Source organism: Mirounga angustirostris, unplaced genomic scaffold, assembly GCF_029215605.1.
Source record: "Mirounga angustirostris isolate CCGP_5_RB_7025 unplaced genomic scaffold, mMirAng1.0.hap1 SCAF_4, whole genome shotgun sequence".
NCBI lineage: Eukaryota > Metazoa > Chordata > Mammalia > Carnivora > Phocidae > Mirounga > Mirounga angustirostris.
In genome coordinates this window covers 116396786-116422487 of record NW_026991712.1, presented here as the reverse complement: position 1 = coordinate 116422487, position 25702 = coordinate 116396786, and the positions used below count along the sequence as shown (strand labels likewise).

The 25702-nt window shown below is 40.2% G+C and overlaps 1 protein-coding gene across 1 annotated transcript in view; it reads right to left on the bottom strand.

Moving 5' to 3' along the window:
• GTF2B (general transcription factor IIB) overlaps positions 1 to 6076 on the bottom strand; it is a 32293-nt gene extending 26217 nt beyond the window's left edge. Inside the window, exons 1-2 of the mRNA XM_064588880.1 lie at positions 5930 to 6076; positions 1300 to 1406 (exon numbers count right to left, since the gene is read on the bottom strand). Of these exons, the coding sequence (XP_064444950.1) occupies positions 1300 to 1406; positions 5930 to 5946 (124 nt within the window). The 5' untranslated portion in view covers positions 5947 to 6076. The remainder of the gene's footprint in view (positions 1 to 1299; positions 1407 to 5929) is intronic.
• Between the last annotated feature and the right edge of the window lie 19626 nt (positions 6077 to 25702).

Below are 25702 nucleotides of genomic sequence, written 5' to 3'. Positions count from 1 at the left end.
AATTAATTTTAAGTGGATTTTAGTTCCTATTAGTGACTCTCTATGATTTAAAACTCCCACTGGAGGTCTGAGGTGAGCAGCCTACTTGGATGAATATTACAGATGTCTCCAAGTAAGACAATTCCATAATATATCACCACCAATGTTTCTGTTATACATCCCATAATCCTACTAGCACTTTCATTTCTAAGTATTTCAAATGGCTAAGTATTACTCCTTTTTTCAGGTACTAGCTGCAACCCCACCATAAGAATAATTTTTGAACAGACCATCTCTATTCAAAATTTGGCTACATATCTGGATAAGTGAGCAAGTAGGAACAAAATGAAAATTTTAAGCAGTATTTTTGACAACAATTTTATACCAGAAATTCATAAATAAATCATTCTATATAAGTGATTGGCTCTGTTAACTGAAAGGCCTTGGATGAGACTCAGTACAGATATACCTTTATTACCCTAAAACAAATCTTGTTTAAATATCTAAAAGCCACAAAAGTTAGATTAAATCTACTCATTTTTTTTTTTTTTTAAAGACTTAGTATTTTGAGAGTGACAGAGAGAGGGAGAGGGGGCAGAGGAGGAGGGATAGGGAGAGAGAATCTCAAGCACACTCCACGCTGAGCACAGAGCCTAATGTGGGGCTGGATCCCACAACCCTGAGATCATGACCTCAGCCAAAACCAAGAGTCGAATGCTTAACTGACTGAGCCATCCAGGCACACCTTATTCATTATTTCATATACACAAGTTTCACCACCACCACCCCAGCACCCCCATCAAATATTTAAGATTAAGGACTCAGGAGGGATGCCTGGGTGGCTCAGTCAGTGAAGCATCTGCCTTTGGCTGAGGTCATGATCTGGGGTCCTGAGATCATCAAGCCCTGCATTGGGCTCTCTGCTCTGGGGAGTCTGCTTTTCCCTCTCTCTCTGTGCTCACTCGAGCGCTCTCTCTCGCTCTCTCTCAAGTAAATAAAATCTTAAAAAAAAAAAAAAAAAGACTAAGGACTCCGAAGACTAAGGACTGAGGGCCTTTTCTTTTGGATTGGTTGTCTTAATTTTAAATGTTCCTTCATACCCCACATTATGAAATATATACATTTGTATAGACAATAAAATATGGTATCTCTGACTTTACTCTTGTTTTTTTTTCCTAATTCTTCTTGTTTGTTAGTTGTATAAATAATTAGCTGCAGGGAAAAAAATCAAAATGTATTCATTAAAAGAAACTCTGGGAAATATACAAAAGCAAAGTACCCAAAATAGTGATTTCAATTAAAACCATAATAACTGCTCACCTACAACCAGGCCACATTCTGGACAGATCATATCACCAGCTCTGTAGTCCTCCACTAAAATCGCATCTGGATGGTTTGGACACGTGACTCTTGGAAGAGCATCCAAGCTAAATGGGGAAAAAAAAAAAAAAAAAAGAACTTTTTATATTCTCCCAACCAATATGTAACAAAGTAGTCTTTTGGGGGGAAGAGGGGTAAAGAAAGATTTTGAACACTTTCCCAATACTGTACATATATAGTACACTTAAGCTAAATCTTGAAAGTAAACCAGTTAGGTAACTTTTAATTCCAGCTAGTAATTAACAGATTCCATTAGAATTGTTTTTTCTGAGAACAGTTAGGTTTGCAGACATGGAAGGCTTTAAAAACCTAAATGGAAAGCCAGTCTTTTTTCTCTTAACAGGTAGGCTACCTCTTAACAAGTAGGCTACTAAGATTTTTTAAAATCTTGATTAGCTTAGACATGAGTAGCTACCATAATAACCTGTGACATTTACATATAATCATCTGGTTGTGTGACCTACCACTTATTTCTCTGGTTAGAGAATAAATTTCAAGTCTGTTTTTTTTTTTTTTTTTTTCCTACTTGCTGGATATTTTAGTAATAGATTTAGAATAGTACACCGAACCTAACAGGTAGAGAGAGGAGGGTGGTAGATGTGTCTCTGCTGAACTTAAGACCTGAGAATTTCATTTAGTCCAAAAAATGAATTTGCTACCATTCAAGAAATGGTTTCAAAAGCTACTTTTTAATTTATTTGTGATAGTACTAATTTGCTCAATTATTCTATTTTGAAAATAAAGCAGTTTGGGGAAGACAACTCAATCTTAAATGACACAAAAAAATCAGTTTTACAAAAGCAACAAAGAGGGGTGCCTTGCTGGCTCAGTGGGGAGAGCACCTGACTCTTGATCTCAGGGTTGTGAGTTCAAGCCCCACATTGGGGGCTTACTTTAAAAAAATTAAAATTAAAATTAAATAAAGAGCAACAAAGATATTTAACATAGATTTAGTAATTATTTCCCTCACAATCATAAGTGTTTGGTATCATAGAAAATAAGCCCTCTTTAAAAGTTCACTTGAAATACTACAGCACAAGGTTGTTATGGCCATCACAAATATATATCTAGGGGTGCCTGGGTGGCTCAGTCCGTTACGTGTCTGCCTTCGGCTCAGGTCATGATCCCAGGGTATTGGCATGGAGCCCCTCGTTTCAGTCTCTGTCTCCCTCTCCCCCTCCCCCTGCTCTCATTCTCTCTCTCTCTCTCACTGTCTCACTCTCATATACATGTGCTAATAAATAAAATCTTTAAGAAACAAAACAAAAACAAAAAACCCCCACAAATATACATTTAAAAGACATCATTAACCATTCTTACAGTAAGTAAGCAGGTATTTGTGGTTTTGGATAAATTTTCTAATGTCAACAAATATAATTCAGAATGTTAACTCTCAACATAGGTGATTCCCACTGAAAAACTAATAACCCACATTCCCAAAATGTATATATTCAAATTAACCAAAACATGTCTTGGATCTTTTCATTGGGAAAATGGAGGAATAGAGGTTTGTTTTATAGTCACACTTACTCCATAAATTCCTATTAGGAAAATATTTTAATACCTTATGACAAATAAATTAAGAAATTAGTATACATTATGAAAAACTATGTTGCAATAAAGGAAATTCTTAGCAGAATAAAAGTAATTACCAAGAGGCAGCCATATGGCACACAGCATACAAAGATAAGGACTAATATATTTTGCACTATTAAAAAGTATCTTGTGCATGTATATAAATGATATGTAAACATCTCAAAGATACGCTAAGTAAAAAGAGTAAGTTAGGGATTTTTAAAGATTTTATTTGAGAAAGGAGAGAAAAAGTGTGGGGGAGAGGGAGAGAGAATCTGAAGCAGACTCCACATTGAGCACAGAGCCCGACACAGGGCTCGATCCCACAAGGGAGAAGATCATGACCTGAGCCAAAACCAAGAGTTCAATGCTTAACTGACTGAGCCACCTAGGTGCCCCTAGGGATTTTATATAAAAATGGAAAAAAATATGAATTACAGTTATACTCAGTAAAAAAGATAACTCTCAAAATGCTATCAAAAGAAACTAAACATAGAGGAAACCACAGGCCATTTATATAAACTTTAAAGTGGGCAAAACAAACCTATCGTGTTAGAAGTTGGGATGTGGTTATCTTTGAAAGGGGGTAATGGCTGAGGTCACAATGAGGCTTCCAGGATGCCAGTGGTATTTAATTTCTTGACCTGGGTGGTAGCTATGTGTGTGTGCTCATTTTGTAACTGAACTGTGCACTTAAAATGTGTGTGCTAACTTCACGAAAAAGGTAAAAAGCAAGGTAGCAAACAGTGTTTACAACAGACTTTGGGGGAAGAAGAAAGGTTAGCACTGTTTGTTAACCATGCTTGTTAAACCACAGAATCATTAGGAAAACACGAAGAAACAGGTTACAATGGCTGCTTTGGGGGAGAATTAGATGGCTGAGAGCTAGGGAAGAAAAAAACTGCTTTTCACTTTTCTTCTTGTTTTTGCACTATTTGTGTGTGTTACCTATCCAAAATAAAATAAATCACAATAAAGTAAGTCAACTTTAATCAGAATACCCACAGGAGTAATACAAAAGAGGAACCGCAAGAGTAGGGTAGTGGGGGAAGTAAGGGAGAGAAATGAAAGGGAAAGAATGAAGTAAACAACCACCAATGACATTAAAACAATTTAGAGTCCCCAAGGAGCCAGATAAATCCAAATCTCACTTTATAGCTATCACTCATTGGGTGCCTACTGTGTATCTAGTGCTACATATATATTATTAATCTTCAAAGCAGACCTGCAAAATAAGGGTTATTTCCCTTCTAAAGATTAAGCTCAGAAAATGATTAGCCTAAAATCACAGAATAGTGGTGGAGTTTAGATTTGAACTGACAACATTTGTGCTTTTCTCTGTTAAAACACCGGGCAGTTTGATAACCTAGTATACTGCATCTTCCTCAGGGGGAAAAAAGCTAAAGGCAGAAATACTAACATTTACCTTTGTTCTCACTGGTAGAAAAACTCGAGATGGACAACTGCAATGACACATATATTTAAGACCTGGACGTGTCCAGAAAAAATTTATTTCAAAGATTATTTTTTAACAAATGAAGAAAATAAAGGCACACAAAGGAAAGTGTATTCTTTTGGTAAAGAATCTATCACATGAACTTACTATATTTAACTGCTGCAAATTTTTCTTACAAACACAATTTCCTGTCCTATTATACGGAAAAGCTATGCCCAAATATGACCACACTGACCTTCCAGATCTACTGCCGTAAGAGAACGTAAGTCGTATTTAGGTGTCTTTGGGTAGCTGAAGTTTTCCACTTACCTACAAGGAAGCCTTTCCCAAAAGAGCCACACCCAGATAGAATGATTGAGCATTCAATCACAGAATTACAATCAGTAAACAAGAGTGTCATTGGCTTTAAGAGTTGTTTCCAAGTTGTTTTACCTAATGCCGCCTCCACCAACACCTTTTTTTTTTTTTTTTTAAGTACAGTAACATAAAGCAGTAAGTCTTAGGAGTTAACACAAAAGGACCTGGACTTCTTCAGTTTGCTATTTTGTGATAATGGCTTTCATTGGGAACTCAATTCCAGAGATCATAAGTTCAGTGAAATTATGCCAGTTACCTCTCAGAGGCTATAGAATTAAGTTGATACTTTTAATACATTATGAGTTAACTAGAGGCCGATTGTGTGATAACAGGAAATAGATAAGAGATTCTACACTTTGTTCTAACACTAACCTTGGAAAAGTCAACACTGGCATGACTCAGTTTACACTGATTCAAAAATACTAATTTCTACCTCATAGTGGTAATGAGAGAGATAATTAGGGTCTACAAGCATTTTTCAGATCACAGGGTTAAAGGCTGCCTCTAAGGGCTCTGCACGCATTTCCTGTAGATGTGAGTACATCACATTTTAAAGACTATATTAGAGTGACTTCCCAGCATATATAAGTAATTTTCTGCGGGAAAAATTTTCTTCAGGAGTATGCAGAAGACATTTGTAAAAAAACAAACCTCTTAGAAGGGAACTTATCAACTCTTCGGAAATGCCCTAGCTTCCATTTCAGAAGGCCTCTGGGATGGTAATCAGTTTCCATCAGGCTGACGTCCCTAACTTTCTAGCTGTCAGATCGATAAGGGCCTGGAACTAACCCTTTCCCGCTCTTTGGAAAGGACCGTGGGCTGGCTGAGCCACAGCTGGAAAAACGAGCGTAGAAGAAATTAACAAGAAAACACACGGTTAAAATACTCAAAAAGGACGCGAAACCAGGGGCTGGGGACACAGGGGCCCCCACAGGGTAGCGCCTGGGTGAGAAAACAAGCCGGGACGCTGGAGTGGTAACGCCGACGGCTCGGTACCCCCTGCGACACCCCGGACAGCCCTGCCGTCTGGAAGTGCCTTTGTCCGGCTCGGCCAGTCAGTCCGCCGCCTCTCCCCGCACCTCCCGAGCGCTTTGCCCGACGCGACAGCCCCGGTGGCCGCCTGACAACTCTGGCACTCTCCGCCCGCCCCTTAGCTAGCCCGGCTCGGCCGGACATACTAACCGGCTGGTAGACGCCATCTTCACGGCCACTGCGGTCCCAGCTAGAAGCCACAACAGACGCACCAAGAACAGGAAGAGATCGTGGCGACGAGACGCGCTAAGACGGGCTTTTATAGGCGAGCCACCCACGCAGTCGTAATAGGGCGCGGCTACGGGTCGGGAGAAAGGCCAAGAAAAGTGAGATTCTGTGCGCCACGTGCTTTGCGTTTTTTTATTTTCCTATTCCGTTTCTGTGATTTGCCCTGCTGCTGAGCGAATCAACAGAACTACCTAGGAAAATTCCCAAGGCAACTCTACAAACGGGCTACACCAAAGATACCCTCAACTGGACTGAGTTAAAATACAAAGACAACCCGGCCTTCGTAGTGGGGGCAAAGCCCACATTCCCGAGGGTTTACTACCCACCTCCCAGCCTGCTGTCAGTTAGGCCAGTTTGAGCGCAAATCTTACTTGCCCGGAGGGGCGATTCCACTTAAGGAATTTGGAATAAAGAGAGAAATTCACTTAGGTCAGCCAGAACAGGTGTCAATGCAGACTCTGTCATCAGCTAGCAAGCTGTTTCTTCTTAGGCACATTCCTTCTCCTTTCTGTGCAAGGGGAAATAGTATCTGCTTTGCATACCCTTTTAGAACTGGCAGGAGATGAAACAAAACCTCGTGAGAGCACTCTGCACCCCTGAGGCGGGGAGCTGTGGGCCCTATCCTAATTTTTTTCCATGGCCTTTGCAAATTTGGCTGATAGCCGAAGTACAGAGAACTTAGTAGAATGTTTGATACCTCAAAAGGACCCTAGATTTATTAATTAGCCAAACTAACGTCAGAATAGTAATAATAATAGCAATACCACCACCAATCTGCTGAAAATAAACCAACCTTGACCCTGTGGGAATCAGAGGAAAGAGGGTGCTCCAGGTTTCTATGGGGATGAGGACTTAGAATATAGTGGCTGCTTTGTTCACTTGGGCTTGGCACCTAAATGCCACTGAGCCCTCATTGTTTTCTTGAAAGGTGGGAAAGGCTCGCTTCCTCAGAAAGAACAAGGGGTGTAAGAAGCAAAAGTTTAGGAACTGAAATCTGAAATCCAGCTGGAGATGGGAGAGCTTTTTTTTTTTTTTTTTTTTTTTTTCTTTTTCCAGTCTTCCAATCTGTAATTCTGTAATTTAAAAACTTGACTGACTGCTTGACTGTACTTTGGCTGGTCGGGGGTGGGAGGTGGGGTTCTCCCTTAATATCTGGAAAAGTTTCAAAAATGCCAGTTCATTTCAGCTGTGCCAAATGCAACCAGAAAAGGGCTTGGGGGTGCTCCACCCCATTGGGGCAGGAAGTTTTTATAGATAGAGCACTTTGACTTGGTAGAAAAAGGGGGAGAGGAGGAGGAGGGCAACTAGACACCTCTGGAAGATCAAGAATAAGGACCTACCACCTAATGGTTTATGGTAGGCATTCAGTAATGTTTGCAGAAGAAAGAAATCAGAGAAGTTGAAACCCCAGAGGAAAGAAGCTGGGCAACCTGTTAAATTACTTCTGCCCCCACCTGGAGGGTCTCTTATCTGTCATAACCTAGTTAGGATTTCTTTTATATTAAAATAGAACAATTTAGGTAGGTCATTTTTTTTCTTTTGTTTGTACAGCATAGGCAATTTATATAGCATTTCATCAACATTTATCCCATTTAATCTTTACATCTGATCCTGAGATTAAAATACACAACACACACACAGACACACAGACACACAGACACACAGACATACAGACATACACACACACACGCACACGCACGCACATAGAGTTGGGGTTTTATCATGTAGGAATCAATGACCCAGACTAACATTTACCAAAACTTCTGGTTTGTCAGTATCTTCATTTCTATTTAACTTCAATATGTGAATGAATTAAGTAAACTAATTCATTCATATCAATTACTTAAATTAATTCATCTTTTTTAACTTAAACATTTATTTTAAAAGTTCACATTGCTACTGTGAAATCAAAATTGATGTGCTAGTTATCGTTCTTCTAAAGTATAAAATGCTTTACATACCTAATAATTTTTGAGAAGTCTGTGATCCATCTAGATATTTTTTTTTATTTATTGAGGTGTTACATACCACAGAATTCACCTGTTTAGAAGTCAGTGACTTTCAGTAATTTAAAGGGTTTTTTTTTTTTAAGATTTTATTTTTAAGTAATTTCTACACCCAATGTGGAGCTTGAATCCACAACCCCGAGATCAAGAGTCACATGCTCTACTAATTGAGCCAGCCAGGCACCCCTTTAGTAATTTTACCAAGTTGTGCATACATCCCTAATCCAGTTTTAGCACATTTCCGTCATCCCAGTAAGAGCACTCATGCCCAGGGGTGCTGGGTGGCTCAGTAGGTTAAGCATCTGCCTTCAGCTCAACTCATGATTCCAGGGTCCTGAGATCAAGCCCCACATCAGGCTCCCTGCTCAGTGAGGAGCCTGCTTCTCCCTCTCCTCCCCACTTGTACTCTCTCTCTCCCAATCTCTGTCTCTTCACTCTCAAATAAATAAATAAAATCTTTTTTTTTTTAAGATTTTATTTATTTATTTATTTGAGAGAATGAGATAGAGACCATGAGAGGGGGGAGGGTCAGAGGGAGAAGCAGACTCCCTGCCGAGCAGGGAGCCCGATGCGGGACTCGATCCCGGGACTCCAGGATCATGACCTGAGCCGAAGGCAGTCGCTTAACCGACTGAGCCACCCAGGTGCCCCTAAAGAAAATCTTAAAAAAAAAAAAAAAAAAAAGAGCCCACTCATGCCCATGGACAGTTAATGTGAATTCCACTTCCAGCCCCAGGAATCACTTTTCTGGACTTTTCATGTAAATGGAATCATATAATATGTGGTCTCTTGTGTCTGGCTTCTCAGCATAATGTGGTGGAGGTTCATTAAATCTAGCTTGTGGCCTCACTTTTGGAAACATTGAGAGAAAATGACATTTTCCTAACCTAAGCAAGGTTTGACAAATATTTGTTTAGAAATTATATGACATATTCTGCCAGACTAGGAAGAATGGAGGATTCAATGAAATGTATGGCCAGATCTGACTTGGACTCTTGGAAATGGGATGAAATGCCCAGAATATTAGATAAGCCTCATGTGCCTGATGCCTAATATAATAGGTATTACTTCTAGAAATGTGAGGGTTTTTTAAAATTTTCAAAATTTTTATCATGCACAAAGATGTTCAAACACTAAAAATTAGAGGGTATAATGTAATGAATCTTCATTACCTCTCTTCCTGATTAAACAATTACCAAGATTTTGCCACATTTGTATCATGTATCCTTTTCTTTACGTCTCCCCTTGCTAAAGCATTTTATTTTATTTTATTTTATTTTATTTTATTTTATTTTATTTATTTTTAAGTAGGCTCCATGCCCAATGTCAAGCTTGAGCTTACGACCCGGAGATCAAGAGTTGCATGCTCCACTAACTGAGCCAGCCAGGCGCCCCTAAAGCATTTGAAAAACAAATCCCATCTATCATACATATTTTGACTCATACATATTTTAGTGTGCCTGTCCAAAAGATATGGACTTGTAAACCTTTTTTAATATAACATTATAATACTTCCTATATTACCAATGATATCTTTACACACTGAGTTTTCCATTGGTGATTGTCCTGGGCCTGCTTTGTGGTGGTTTGGTTTCACCAGGCTGAACAGTAAGACTTTGCTGAAGGCGGCAGGGAGCCAGAGAGGTAAACGGAGGGCCCCATATGCAACTGCAAGAACTGAGGTCCTTATGCTTCAGGCCATCTCTTAGGTACCTCACATTCCGCTTAAGTTATCTCCTTCTTGGTTATCACATCAGGCAAGATATTATTCTTCTCCTTCTAAAGGCTTAGAGAGGTTGAGTAGTTAAAGCGCCCAGAGTCGCACGATAAGTTAGTGGTGGAGGTAGAATTCAAACCCAGAAACGCCTGACTCTAAACCTTTCCCCCCTCTGTGCAAGCCGACTGTGTAACTGATACCGCAGGACTGTATTCGGGGACCCAAAGTCCTGCGCCCTGGGAAATATAGATTATATTTGTAGAGGCGTTCACTATCATTTTGACTCTTTAATAAAGACATAAATTTTTCTTTAAATTCAGATAGAGGTAGTAATAAAAATTAATAATCGTGAAATTAATAATAGCAACATACGCCCATAGAGTGCTTGCTATGTGCCAGGTACTATTTTAAGGCTTTGCATGTATTAACTCATTTAATCTTTCCAACAACTCTATGAGCTGGTTACTATTCTTGTCCCCATCTAATAGGTAGGGAAATTGAGGCACAGGATGTTTAAGAATAGCCTGTAATCACACAGCTAGTAAATGGCAGAGCTGGAATTTGAACCCTGGCGATTTGGCATCAGAGTCCACGCCGTATGGTTCCTGATAGAAACTCAATGTACGGAAATTCAGTTTACAGACTTTAGGACCAAGGAGTGGATTCAACAAGCAGTGTACCTGGAGCAGTCATGTGGGCTTGATTTTATGGGGCAGCTGTACTCCAAAATATTCTGATCAGCTGTCTGCATAAGGATACTCGTGTTTGTCAGACTATGTGCTGCCTACACAGAAATGTGCCTGGCTCATCTCCCACTGCTAAATGTACTTACATATGTGATCCTGAATTTAACTTTTCCATTTGTTTGTTGATTTATGTGACATCTTTTATTACCCAGTATTGGCAGCTAGTTTGTCCTCCACTTGAGAATAAAGCTAGCCTTTCACTGAGAAAAGCCAGTAGTTTCTCCACATGCTAGGAAGTAGAATTGAGGCTTAAAACATTAATAATATATAAATAGAAAATATTAACTGTCAGTTATCTCCTTACAGGATCAGGGAGGAAGCTTGATAGAAATTAATTCAGTTTTTAATTCAATGTTCAGTGAGTAGTAGTTTTCTTTTAAACTTCTACAGTACTCTGATAAGGGGAGCCTGAGTGGCTCAGTCGGTTGAGTGTTTGCCTTCTGCTCAGGTCATGATCCCAGGGTCCTGGGATCGAGCCCCATGTCGGGCTCCTCGCTCAGCGGGAAACCTGCTTCTCCCTCTCCCTCTGCCTGCCACCCCCCCTGCTTGTGTTTACTCTCTCTCTCTTTCTCTTATTTATCATCTATATCCTCCCAAAATATACATTCCATGAGGCCAGGGATTTTTAATGTTCTGTTCACTGCTATATCTCCAGCACCTAAAGCAGAATCTTGCATATAGTAGGCACTCAACAAAAATTTGTATTTCTGCAAATGGAATTTGGCCCTCAGAACACCACTGGTTCTTTGTTGTTGTTTTGTCTTTAACCACTGGCTCTCTCCTTGGCCCACGTCCTTCACTTAGGAATGATTTCTTGAAGTATCAAAGATTGTTTCTAAAACTGCAGATATGACTAGCATGTCTCAGAGTCTTCTTCCGGGCTTCTGAATCTTCTGTGCTGAGGGATCCAGCTAATCAATAACAGACTCTGTCTGATCTCTGGAAGCCCAGTCCCAAGATACAGAACTCAAAGTTGCAATTGGCTCCTGGCCCCAAGATAATTAGTGGTCTGCAAACATTTTTAAGTCAGGTAGTGCATATATACACATGCAAATACACACACATGCGCACACACACACAAAAGCTTGAAATGACATCCATCTCCCTTTTGGGCAATTAAATATTTCTAATCAGGGTCTGCTTTTCTGTCTAAAATGATATTGAAAGGATAGCTCCACCCCTGCTCTCCAAGCATGGGAAAATAAGCACTAAATCAATGCAACATTTCTGGAAGGCAATTTCACAATACCTATCAAAATGTTTCGACCATGCCTTTTGATGCCCTGATTCTATTGGTAGGTATTTATGTTCTTTTTTTTCTGTTAATATTTTTTAAATTTAAATTCAAGTTAGTTAACATATAGTGTAGTGTTGGTTTCAGGAATAGAATTTAGTGATTTGTCACTTACATATAACACCCAGTGCTCATCCTAACAAGTGCCCTCCTTAATGCCTGTCACCCATTTAGCCCATCCTCCTCCTGCCCCCCCTGCCAGGAACCCTCAGATTGTTCTCTTAGCTATAGAGTCTCTTATGGTTTGCCTCCCTCTCTGTTTTTATCTTATTTTTTTTTAAAGATTTTATTCATTTATTTGAGAGAGAGGGGAGAGAACAAGTGGTGGGGAGGAGAGGCAGAGGGAGAGGGAGAAGCAGGCTCCCCACTGAATGGAGAGCCCAATGTGGGGCTCAATCCCAGGACCCTGAGATCATGACCTAAGCTGAAGGCAGATGCTTAACCGACAGAGCCACTCAATCACCCCAGTTTTTATCTTATTTTTCCTTCCTTTCCCCTGTGTTCATCTGTCTTGTTTCTTAAATTCCACATATAAGTGAAATCATATGATATTTGTCTTTCTGACTATTTCACTTAGCATCATACCCTCTAGTTCCATCCACATTGTTGCAAATGGCAATATTTCATTCTTTTTGATGGCTGAGTAATATTCAATCGAATATATATGTCACATCTTCTTTATCCATTCATCAGTCAGTGGACATTTGGGCTCTTTCCATAATTTGGCTATTGTTGATAGTGCTGCTATAAACATCAGGGTGCATGGGCCCCTTTGAATCAGCACTTTTGTAACCTTAGGATAAATACCTAGTAGTGCAATTGCTGCATCGTAGGGTAGCTCTATTTTCAACCTTTTGAGGAACCTCCATACTGTTTTCCAGAGTGGCTGCACCAGCCTGCATTTCTACCAACAGTGTAAGAGGGTTCCTGTTTCTCCACATCCTCCCCAACATCTGTCATTTCCTTTTAATTTTAGCCATTCAGACAGGTGTGAGGTGATATCTTCTTGTGGTTTTGATTTGTATTTCCCTGATGATGAGTGATAGTGAGCATTTTTTCATGTGTCTGTTGACCATCTCTATCTTCTTTCAAGAAATATCTGTTCATGTCTTCTGCCCATTTCTTGACTGGGTTATTTGTTTTTTGGGTGTTGAGTTTGATAAGTTCTTTATAGATTTGGGATACTAGCCCTTTACTTGATAAGACATTTGCAAATATCTAGAAAACTGAACAGTTTTCATGAGTTTTGTATTCTTTCACGCATATATTGGTCAACAGAATGCTCTAAGAATAATTATAAAAGTGATGTTATAATAAATCATCTCAGAAATTTATACACAAAATGGAGTTGTTGTTCTAGAAGATACAGCTCTATGGTTTCAGCTAAAATATGATATTTATACTTTTAATGGCTAACTAATGAGAGGGATAAAAGAGTTTGTGAAAATAATGCTTCAGACAGGATAACCACTCTCACCGACAAAAGGACAAAATTATTCATCTTTTTATCCATGAGATTTTGCTACAAATGAAGTTTTACATATTATAAGAAAAAAAATGCTTTATCTAAATGTAAAGGAAAGTAGCAGCTGTGTAATATGATGAAGTTAATATTGATTAGAAAATCCAATTATTTCTACAATTTATTCTGTTATATCCCAAGATAGCTGTTTGTCAGCAGGTGAACTTCCTATTTAATTGGCATGATTGAGTAATTAGATGTATTCTCAGAGCAGCAATAAAATGAAATTCTCATGTCTCAAGAACATGGTTGAGGTTTTTGTTTTGTTTTGTTTCACCCTTGAGTTTATCCAACTGAGACCAAGGAGAATTCTTGCTTTATTTGGGAATAATTTTTGATTTAAATATTTGGTAATTATGTAGTTATATAATTGTTTTCATCATAAGAATGTTGGGAAAAATTCACAAATTTGACAAAGATTTGTGATTGTTTGCCTTTCTCTCATACTAAATCCTTCAGGCCCTCACCATCTTTTCCTGCAGGAGCAGGAGATTTTTTGTGTGTGGTTTTATACCTTTATTTGCCAATCAGCGATTAGTTCTCATCCACATTAACTGTCTGTATATTTTTGAAAGTGGTGACAGGTACATAGGTAACCAGTGCGTAGAGCTTGTTTGGTGAATCTTCAGAGCAGGAGACTTCTGATTGGCATCTCTTTCTGCCTAAAGGAATTTTTATCAGGTCAGTTTATCTTCCAGAAGGAAAATTTGATCTTTGTACCATATTCTCTATCAAGTAGTAGTACATTCACCTGTAGCTAAGAGAAAACCCTACTATAGTGACTTAAACAAATAGAGGTTTATTTGTTTCGTGCATTACAAAGTCTGGGGGTAGGTACTGTAGCTCCAAATTTCTGCTCGGGTCCCAGTCTCTTCTCACCTTTCTGCTCTGCCATCCTTATCCTGTAGGCCTTCACTCTCTCGCCAGTTGCTGCATGAATGCAGTATGGCTGCAGTATCTCCAGACCTTACTTCTACATTCCAGGCGGGAAGAAGTTAGAAAGGTGAAGAGGACAAAAAAGACAAAAAGTCTCAGGATGACTTTGCCTTTTATCTTTTTCCATGAACGGAAGCTCTTCTCAGGCACTTTCGATTAGTTGTAAGAGAAGCTGGAAAGCTTAGCTTTTTAACCTCTATGTAGAAGTGGTCAAAGGAGAAGGAGATTATAATTGGCTCTTAATTAGCCAAACCATAATTTTTCCATACTCCCTCCCTCTCTTCCATAAAAATCTGCTGAAATTCATCATTGCTTACTATGCAAAGTCTGTATCTCTCACTGTTATATGGCATGATGTGACTGTATGACTTCTCACCTAACTTTGGGAATTTATAGACAACTTATTTTTGCTAACCCACCTGTATTAGTCAGAATTCTCCAGAAAAACAGAACCAATGGACGTGTGTGTGTGTATAGATAGAGAGATAGATAGATGGATAGATAGATAGATATAGAAAGAGATTTATTTTTAAAAATTGGCTCATGTGATTATGGATGCTGGCAAGTCCAAAATCTGCAGGGTGGGCCTGCAGTCTGGAGACCCCAAAAGACAATGTTATAGTTCAGGTCTGCAGTCTGTCTGCTGGCAGATTTCCCTCTTGCTCAGGGGAGGTTAGTTTTTTGTTCTAAGGCCCTCAACTGATTGGATGAGGCCCACCCATGCCTTGGAGGGCAGTTTGCTTTACTCAAAGTTCACTGATTAAAATGTTGATCTTGGGTGCCTGGGTGGCTCAGTCGTTAAAAGCGTCTGCCTTCAGCTCAGGTCATGATCCCAGGGTCCTGGAATCGAGCCCCGCATCGGGCTCCCTGCTCCACGGGAAGCCTGCTTCTCCCTCTCCCACTCCCCCTGCTTGTGTTCCCTCTCTCACTTTCTCTCTCTCTGTCAAATAAATAAAATCTTTTAAAAATAAATAAAATAAAATAAAATGTTGATCTCATCTAAAAGCACCCTTACAGAAACATCCAGAATAATGTTTGGTCACATATCTGGAAACCACGGTGCAGCCAAGTTGATACATAAAATTAAGTATTATACCACCCAAATTAAGCATGAATGTCAAAAAAATGACATGTGCTAAAAGGTAGAGAGAAAAAAAAAAACTCATTTGGAAATTGAAATGAACTCAGTATTACCAGACCTGGGAGTTGGAAAAAATGACAGGAAAGATGAGACTAAGGGAGCAGGAGAGACCATATCTTGCAGGGCATCACAGGCCCTGATGAGGAGAGCAGCCCTTACATTAAGAGTGATGAAGAGTCATTAAAGGGTTTTAAGTCACTTAAGATGTTTGCTCATTCATCTTCCGTCTTTTTCATTTCCCTTCTGACAACCAATGTAGTTTGTATTGAGTTGACCTTGGATTGGCTCAAGATATTTAGCATACCCAATCCCCTTGGCACAGCAGGCAGCTCAGGGATAGACCAGTATAACACAGCATGACCAGTGCTGGAGCTTAAGAGAGAGAAAGTGTCCTTTTTTTGCTAGATTTGCTAGTGTGACCATATGACACTTAGAAACTGCTGCAACCAACTTACTATCATAGAACCTGGCAACCTGAAGATAAAGCTGACTTAGAGAGGACAGAACTACAGGACAGAGCTTGGTAACAGATTATAATCTGCATCCTGGATCAAGCTATAACTGAAACTAGACTACTCCTAAAATGTTCAGCTAAGACAGGAAATTCCTTTTTGTTTGATTTGCAACATGAATATGCTTACTATGCTTAATTAATAAATGTAACATGATCACACTTGCATTTTAGAAAGCTCATATTCGGTCTATAAGGCTGATGGATTGCAAGGGGCAAGGGAGGGAGAAATGTTAGAAATCTGACTGGTAGTCTACTTGAGAGATGATATTGGCCTGTACCAAAGTGGTAGCACTTGGGGGCAGAGAGGTGATGGATTTAAGAGATAGTTAGGATAATATATACAGGAGTTGGATGTGAGGAGAAAAGTTAAGAATGACTTCTAGGTTTTCTGACTTGAGCAACTGGATTGGTGGCACCATTAATTGAGTGAGGAGACCAGACTGGGTATAGGGTTTGCCTGCGAAACATCAATAGAAGATGACAAATGGAGTGTTGGGTATATGGGTCTGAAATTCAACAGAAAGGACTAGGCTGGAGATACAAATTTGGGAGTCTCTAGCACATAGAGAGTAAATGAAGTGATTTAGTGAGAAAGATGAAATACCAATATTTAAGGAACAGGCAAAGGAGACTGAGAAGGAGCAGCTAGGGAGGTGGGAGGCTATTCATGCATGTGCAGTGTCTCAGGAACAAGAAAGGATAAGGTTTAAGAGGACCAGAGTGGTCTGCAGTGGTGAATACTAAGAGCTAAAGCCAGATGGGACTAGGTAGGATGTTTCCTTCAAATCCAAGCATGGATGGAGATCTTTAGAGAACTTAGCACAATATCGGGCAAGGAATCTAGATTGCAGAGGGGTGTGTGTTTGTAGGTGTGTGTGTGTGTGTGTGTGTGCGTGTGTGAAGGTGGAGTTATCAAATGAAAAAACTCTTTCAGGAGTTATTCCACTTGGCAGTAAAATTTTGCAAAACTTCTGGGCTAAGTCATCAGTTCTTCTTCTTGTTGCTAATACTGACATATTTGGTGCTCCTATTCACTCTCATGTCTAAATATCATCAATAAGTCACAGATTCTCAGAGGTGTATATCTCTAGCCTTTTCCCTAAACTCCAAGCTGACTCTCTAGCTGCCTACCCAACATCTCCATCTGAAAATGAATGAGCATCTCAAACTCAAATGTGTTCAAAACTGACCTCCTGATTTTCCCTCAATCCTGTTCCTCCTGGAGCCTTCTTGACCACAGCGAGAACACTCAGTCCTTCCAGTTGTTCAAACCAAAAGTTGGACTCTTCTTTTTTTTTTTTTTAATAGTCCAAGGAAAAATTTATTGACCTTCTGAGTAAGAATCCCTACATATTTAAAATGCTCCTAGTTTAGCGTATAGGAGTTATTTCCCAAAATGTTAGTCACAGCTGGATTGAAGTATTTGGAAAATGTGGCAATGCTGTTTATATAAGTCTGCTATGTTATAAATCTACTGGAGATTCAAAGGGATCTGCCTTTATGGAATTTGAAACAAAAGAACAGCCACAAAAGCTATTGAGGTAGGTCCAGAACCTATTTAAAAAAAAGCAGTGAAAATTAGGAAGTGTTTTAAATAGTAACAAAACTTTTTTTTACTGATTTTATTTCAGTTTTTTAACAACCCACCAGAAGAAGCACCAATCTGGTTTATTTCCTAAGACAGTAAAAAAATAAGCTCCTTCATGCCCTTAGAATAGTTGGCACATTATTTAATATTAATATTTAAGTAGATATAGTTGAAGTAAAGTAAAAACTAATGGTAGCATTGTTACAGAAAAAAGACAAAGAAGAAAGGCTGAATGAAGCAGGAAGACAATATCCAGAGGGGGAAAGATGGCAGAGGAGTAGGGGACCCTATTTCAACTGGTCCCTGGAATTGAGCTGGATACCTACCAGACCACTCTGAGCACCCACGAAACCAGCCTGAGATGTAAGAAGATCTGGATCTCTACAAACAGAATATCACAGGTGGTTGGTTTTGAGGTGCGAAGCGGAGAGCCGTGATTCTGCGGGCAGATATCAGAGGATAAATGGCAGCGGGAGGGTGCCTGGCCATGGGGATCCTACACCGCCGGTGAGTGACAGCCTTGCGCCCTGCGGACGGGGCACAGACTCGCAGACCGGTAGCGGTGGGGAAAGGACTTTAGGGCAACCCCAGGGCAGAAAGCCAGAGTGGCGAGGTCGCGCCTGCAAACTGCAGGCCCTGGGGCAGAATCTCAGAGCAGCGGGGTCGCGCACAGGAACTGGGAGCGGCTGGTGGTTTTAGAAGCACAAAGGGTAGAGACGGCCCCGACCTGGAGGCAGGACTGGGAGCGCTGCGGAGGGGCGCACAACCCAGGACGCTGCAGTTTATAGCAGCACAGACAGAAATGGAGACAGTGTGGCCTGGAGAGCTCACTGAAGAACAGACTGCGATCTCTCTGCTCTGAGGCAGAGGGTTGGAAACGGTCTCTTCTGCTCTGACTCGCGGAGGAGACGCAGGAAGCCACCAGGGAAAGCCACCAGAGAACAAAAGCCCCAAAAACTGATTCCCGCTGAGCCCATCCCCCACCACAGGGGCGCAGGGCAACTCCGCCCGAACAGGGTTGCCTGAGAAACAGCGCGGCAGGCCCCTCCCCCAGAAGACAGGCTGGGAAAACAGGAGGCCAGCAACCCTAAGGTCCCAAGAAAACAGGTGCATCTTGCTTGGGTTCTGGTCAATAATTTGGACTCTATACATTCCCTCAAACACCCATCAACAGAATGACTAGGAGGAGGAGCCCCCAAAATAGAAAAGACTCAGAGATTATGACTTATGCTGTAGATTTACAAATGGATGCAAATATAACCAAGATATCGGAGATGGAATTCAGGCTAGCAATTGTGAAGACAATGGCTAGAATGGAGAAATCAATTAATGGCAACATAGAGTCTCTAAGGGCGGAAATAAAAGGTGAATTGGCAGAACTTAAAAATGCTATCAATGAGATCCAATCCAATCTAGATAATCTAACAGCTAGGGTAACTGAGGCAGAAGAGCGAATAAGTGACCTGAAAGACAATATAACAGATTAAAAGGGAAAAGAGGAGGCCAGGGAAAAACAACTCGGAATCCATGAAAATAGAATCAGAGAAATAAGTGACACCATGAAGTGTTCCAATGTCAGAATAATTGGAATCCCAGAGGGAGTGGAGAGAGAGAGAGGACTAGAAGACGTATTTGAGCAAATCATAGCTGAGAACTTCCCTAATCTGGGGAATGAAACAAACATTCGAGTCCTAGAGGCAGAGAGGACCCCTCCAAAGATCAAGGAAAACAGGCCAACACCCCAGCACGTAATAGTAAAACTTGCAAATCTTAGAACCAAGGAAACCATCTTAAGGGCAGTTAGGGGGAAGAGATTCCTTACGTACAGAGGGAGGAACATCAGAATAACATCAGACCTATCCACAGAGACCTGGCAAGCCAGAAAGGCCTGGCAAGACATATTCAGGGTACTAAATGAGAAGAACATGCAGCCAAGAATACTTTATCCGGCAAGGCTTTCATTTAGAATGGATGGAGAGATGCAGAGCTTCCACGACTGGCAGAAACTGAAAGAATATGTGACCACTAAGCCAGCCCTGCAAGAAATATTAAGGGGGGTTCTATAAAAGGAGAAAGACCCCAAGAGTGATATACAACAGAAATTTACAGCTCAATCTATAAAAACAACATCTTCACAGGCAACATGATGACAATTAATTCATATCTTTCAATAATCACTCTCAATATGAATGGCCTAAACACTCCCATAAAATGGCACAGGGTTGCAGATTGGATAAAAAGACAGGACCCATCCATATGCTGTCTACAAGAGACCCATTTTGAACCTAAAGATATATCCAGACTGAAAGTGAAGGGATGGAGATCCATCTTCCATGCCAGCAGACCTCAAAAGAAAGCTGGGGTAGCAATTCTTCTATCAGGCAAATTCGATTTTAAACTAAAGTCCGTAATAAGAGACACAGAAGGACACTATATCATTCTTAAAGGGTCTATCCAACAAGAAGATCTAACAATTGTAAATATCTATGCCCCCAACATGGGAGCAGCCATCTACATAAGCAAACTGTTAACCAAAATAAAGAGTCATATTAATAACAATACATTAATTGTAGGAGACCTCAATACTCCACTCTCAGCAATGGACAGATCATCTAAGCAGAAAATCAACAAGGAAACAAGGGCTTTGAATGATACATTGGGCCAGATGGACCTCATAGATATTTACAGAACATTTCACCCTAAAACAACAGAATACTCATTCTTCTCGAGCGCACATGGAACTTTCTCCAGAATAGACCACATACTGGATCACAAATCAGGTCTCAACCAATAACAAAAGATTGAGATTTTTCCCTGCATATTCTCAGACCACAATGCTCTAAAACTGGAACTCAATCACAAGAAAAAATTTGGCAGAAATTCAAACACTTGGAAGCTAAGGACCACTCTGCTCAAGAATGTTTGCGTCAACCAGGAAATCAAAGAAGAACTTAAACAATTCATGGAAATCAATGAGAATGAAAGCACATCGGTCCAAAACCTATGGGATACTGCAAAGGCGGTCCTAAGGGGGAAATACATAGCCATCCAAGCCTCACTCAAAAAAATAGAAAAATCCCGAATTCACCAACTAACTCCACACCTTAAAGAACTAGAGATAAAGCAACAAACGATGTCTAAGCCATGCATTAGAAGAGAAATCATTAAAATTAGAGCAGAAATCAATGAATTAGAAACCAGAAACACAGTAGATCAGATCAACGAAACTAGAAGTTGGTTCTTTGAAAGAATTAATAAGATCGATAAACCACTGGCCAGACTTATCCTAAAGAAAAGAGAAAGGACCCAAATTAATAAAATTATGAATGAAAGGGGAGAGATCACGACTAACACCAAGGAAATAGAAACAATTATTAGAAATTATTATCAACAACTATATGCCAATAAACTGAGCAATCTGGATGAAATGGAGGCCTTCCTGGAAACCTATAAGCTGCCAAGACTGAAACAGGAAGAAATTGACAACCTGAATAGGCTAATAACCAGTAACGAGATTGAAGCAGTGATCAAAAACCTCCCAAAAAACAAGAGTCCAGGGCCTGATGGATTCCCTGGGGAATTCTACCAAACATTCAAAGAAGAAATAATACCTATTCTACTGAAGCTGTTTCAAAAAATAGAAACAGAAGGAAAACTTCCAAACTCATTCTATGAGGCCAGCATTACCTTAATTCCCAAACCAGGCAAAGACCCCATCAAAAAGGAGAATTTGAGACTGATATCCCTGATGAATATGGATTCCAAAATCCTCAACAAAATCCTAGCTAATAGGATCCAACAATACATTAAAAGGATCATCCACCACGACCAAGTGGGATTTATCCCAGGGATGCAAGGGTGGTTCAACATTCGCAAATCAATCAATGTGATAGAACACATTAATAAGAGGAGGGAGAAGAACCATACTGTCCTCTCAATTGATGCAGAAAAAGCATTTGACAAAATACAACATCCTTTCCTGATTAAAACTCTTCAGAGTATAGGGATAGAGGGAACATTCCTCAAGTTCATAAAGTTCATCTATGAAAAACCCATAGTGAATATCATCCTCAATGGGGAAAAGCTGAGAGCCTTTCCCTTAAGATCAGGAACAAGTCAAGGATGCCCACTCTCATCACTATTTTTCAACATAGTACTAGAAGTCCTAGCAACAGCAATCACAACAAAAAGAAATAAAAGGTATTCAAATTGGCAAAGAAGAAGTCAAACTCTCTCTTTTCACAGACGACATGATACTTTATGTGGAAAATCCAAAAGACTCCACCCCCAAATTACTAGAACTCATACAGCAATTCAGTAATGTGGCAGGATACAAAATCAATGCACAGAAATCAGTTGCTTTCTTATACACTAACAATGCAACTGTAGAAAGAGAAATTAGAGAAACGATTCCATTTACAATAGCACCAAAAACCATAAGATACCTTGGAATAAACCTAACCAAAGAGGTAAAGGATCTATACTCTAGGAACTACAAAACACTCATGAAAGAAATTGAAGAAGGCAAAAAAAAAAAAAAAAAGGAAAAATATTCCATGCTCATGGATCGAAAGAATAAACAGTGTTAAAATGTCTATGCTACCCAGAGCAATCTGTACCTTCAATGCCTTCCCGATCAAGACTCCAATGACATTTTTCAAAGTGCTGGAACAAACAATCCTAAAATTTGTATGGAATCAGAAAAGACCCCCAATTGCCAAGGAAATGTTGAAAAAGAAAAACAAAGCTGGGGGCATCACATTGCCCGATTTCAAGCTATATTACAAGCTGTGATCACCAAGACAGCATGGTACTGGCACAAAAACAGACACATAGACCAATGGAACAGAATAGAGAACCCAGATATGGACCCTCAACTCTATGGTCAAATAATCTTTGACAAAGCAGGAAAAAACATGCAATGGAAAAAAGACAGTCTCTTCAATAAATGGTGCTGGGAAAATTGGACAGCCACATGCAAAAGAATGAAACTCGACCATTCTCTAACACCATTCACAAAGATAAACTCAAAGTGGTTGAAAGACCTCAATGTGAGACAGGAATCCATCAAAATCCTAGAGGAGAACATAGGCAGTAACCTCTTTGACATCGGCCACAGCAACTTCTTTCAAGACACATCTCCAAAAGCTAGTGAAACAAAAGCAAAAATGAACTTTTGGGACTTCATCAAGATAAAAAGCTTCTGCACAGCAAAGGAAACAGTCAACAAAACAAAGAGGCAAACCACAGAATGGGAGAAGATATTTGCAAATGACACTACACATAAAGGGCTGGTATCCAAGACCTATAAAGAAAATCTCAAATTCAACACCCAAAAAACAAAGAAGTCAAAAAGTGGGCAGAAGACATGAAACGAAACTTCTCTGAAGAAGACATACAAATGGCTAACAGACACATGAAAAAATGTTCATCATCATTAGGCATCAGGGAAATCCAAATCAAAACCACATTGAGATACCACCTTACACCAGTTAGAATGGCAAAAATGGACAGGGAAAGAAACAACAAATGTTGGAGAGGTTGTGGAGAAAGGGGAACCCTCTTACACTGTTGGTGGGAATGCAAGTTGGTACAGCCACTTTGGAAAACAGTGTGGAGGTGCCTCAAAAATTTAAAAATAGAGCTACCCTATGACCCAGCAATTGCAGTACTGGGTATTTACCCCAAAGACACAGATGTAGTGAAAAGAAGGGCCATATGCACCCCAATGTTCATAGCAGCAATGTCCGCAATAGCCAAACTGGAAAGAGCCAAGATGCCCTTCAACAGATTAATGGATAAAGAAGATGTGGTCCACATATACAATGGAATATTACTCAGCCATCAGAAAGGATGAATACCCAACTTTTACATCAACATGGATGGGACTGGAGGAGATTATGCTAAGTGAAATGTCGAGCAGAGAAAGTCAATTATCATATGGTTTCACTTATTTGTGGAACATAAGGAATAGCATGGAGGACATTAGGAGAAGGAAGGGAAAAATGGGGGGGGGGAGTTGGAGGGAGAGATGAACCATGAGAGACTATGGACTCTGAGAAACAAACAGGGTTTTAGAGGGGAGGGGGGGAGGGAGGATTGGTTAGCCCAGTGATGGGTATTAAGGAGGGCACGTACTGCATGGAGCCCTGGGTGTTATATGAAAACAATGGATCGTGGACCACCACATCAAAAACCAATGATGTATTGTATGGTGACTAACATAACATAATAATATTAAAAAAAAAAAAAAAAAAAGACAATAGCCAGACCAAAGAGTCAACTGTGGGCACAAGCGTGGGGAACATATGTAAAATGAGAAGATCCAGGACCACATCTGAGGCCCTGAAGTAGAGATTATGAAATCCCAAAAGCCACCTCAAAGGAAAAGAAAAGAAAGAAAAAGGGGGGGTAAGAGCTGAAGTATCCAGCTTACCTTCTTTCAGCACAGGGAAGAGGAAGAGAGGTACCCCTGAAGATGCAGAATACCTAACTCCCAGAGGGAAAGTAAAGTAAATGGCTCAGAAAGACAACATTAAAAAAGAACCTTCAGAAGTTTCCAAAGAAAACAAAAGTATACACAACTTTAAGGTTAGGATTAAATACATAAGGTTTTCTTATTTAACTTATGTCTTTATTTCTTGATATGTCTTTTAAGATTTAGAAGTCTCTACTGTAGAGGAAAAGGATATAGGAGATGTAAAACATGGAGCTCTCTTAATGGCAAAAAGGAAGCATAAGAAAATACAAAATAAAGAGGGGTGGAAAATGGGAGAAGAGATTATACCATCAAGAGTACTGACAAAAAGTCGATGAAACAAATTCTATTGTTGGCAATTGATACACTCCATGGACTCATTCTTTTTTTATTTTTTAAGATTTTATTTATTTATTTATTCATTTGATAGAGTGAGTGAGTGAGAGAGAGCAAGTGAGAGAGTGAGAGAGCATGAGCAGGGAGGAGGGGAAGAGGGAGAAGAGAGGAGCAGGAAGCCTGACGCCCTGACATGGGGCTCGATCCCAGGACCCCAGGACCATGACCTAAACCAAAAGCAGATGCTCAATTGAGCCACCCAGGCACCCCCACGGACTCATTCTTGATTCTTTACTTTGTCTCACGTCTCTTATAAACTCCGTTAGCAAATCCTCTTGGTCCTGCCTTAAAAAATATATCCAGAATCTGACCATTTCTCCCCTTCCACTGCCACCACGGTAATCTTTTATGTGAATTACTATAATAGGTCTCCTTATCTCAACTTTTGCTGACCCTATGGTCTATTCTCAAGATAGCAGCCAGAGTGATACTTTGAAGAGATGTAAGGACCTCAAGAACCTGGAGTACCCTCAAGAACAAATTATGAGGAATATATTCCTAACAGCAGGAAAGAGGAATAAAAGGCTGAAGTCTCTGAGAAGACCAAGCACCCATTCTTCAATGAAGGAGGAAGAGGCTGGGAATTCCAACTTAAAGGAGTGCAAGGCAGGTGTGATTTAAAGTTAGGGACCAACTACTTTGAGCAGCAGCTGCAATAGTGATCACCAGGAACCAGTCAAAGACATAGAGCTAGGTGCTAGCTGTGAGCAGGGCAAACGAACCAAAGCCGATCCCGCTGCTCTTGTTCTGTCAGTCTTAGGTCCTTGCAGACCCTTCTGTCCAACCTCTTTTGGGTTTCACACTGCAGCAGTGTGTCTCTAACCACAGTTAGACCTGGATATCTAATTACGCATCTGGAAGCCTCAGGTCTGGCCTTGGCTTCTAAATTCCTGGAGATGTTAGGCCAGACTTTAAAATTTTCCTTGGTCCAATACTGCACTATTCACGCACAAACCCCATGTTTAAAATCCATGCCTCCCTCCTCCCCAAGCCAATCTCCTCATCCCAGCCAAGTGGAAAGGATGGTAACCTCTATCCCTTGGTTCACTGAGACAAGGAGTTTGCTATGGACCAATCCTAGGCCTGACTATTGGACCAAAACATGGAAGCCCTCCAGGGGCCACAGAAATTGTAGAACCCCAAATGTTGGGGCAGGCATTTGAGGCTTCAATGATCATAGTACCAGATTCTAGTATTATAGAACACTCTGTCTACTGAGAACTCCAGCTTATTCTTTGAAGATCCCATGAACAAACCCTATGAAAACAGTGTTGATGAAATTCATTCATGTGTTCAGCTGTAGGTTGTGAATTTTCATTGCTGCATGCTATTCCATTTTATTAATATACCCCCCAAA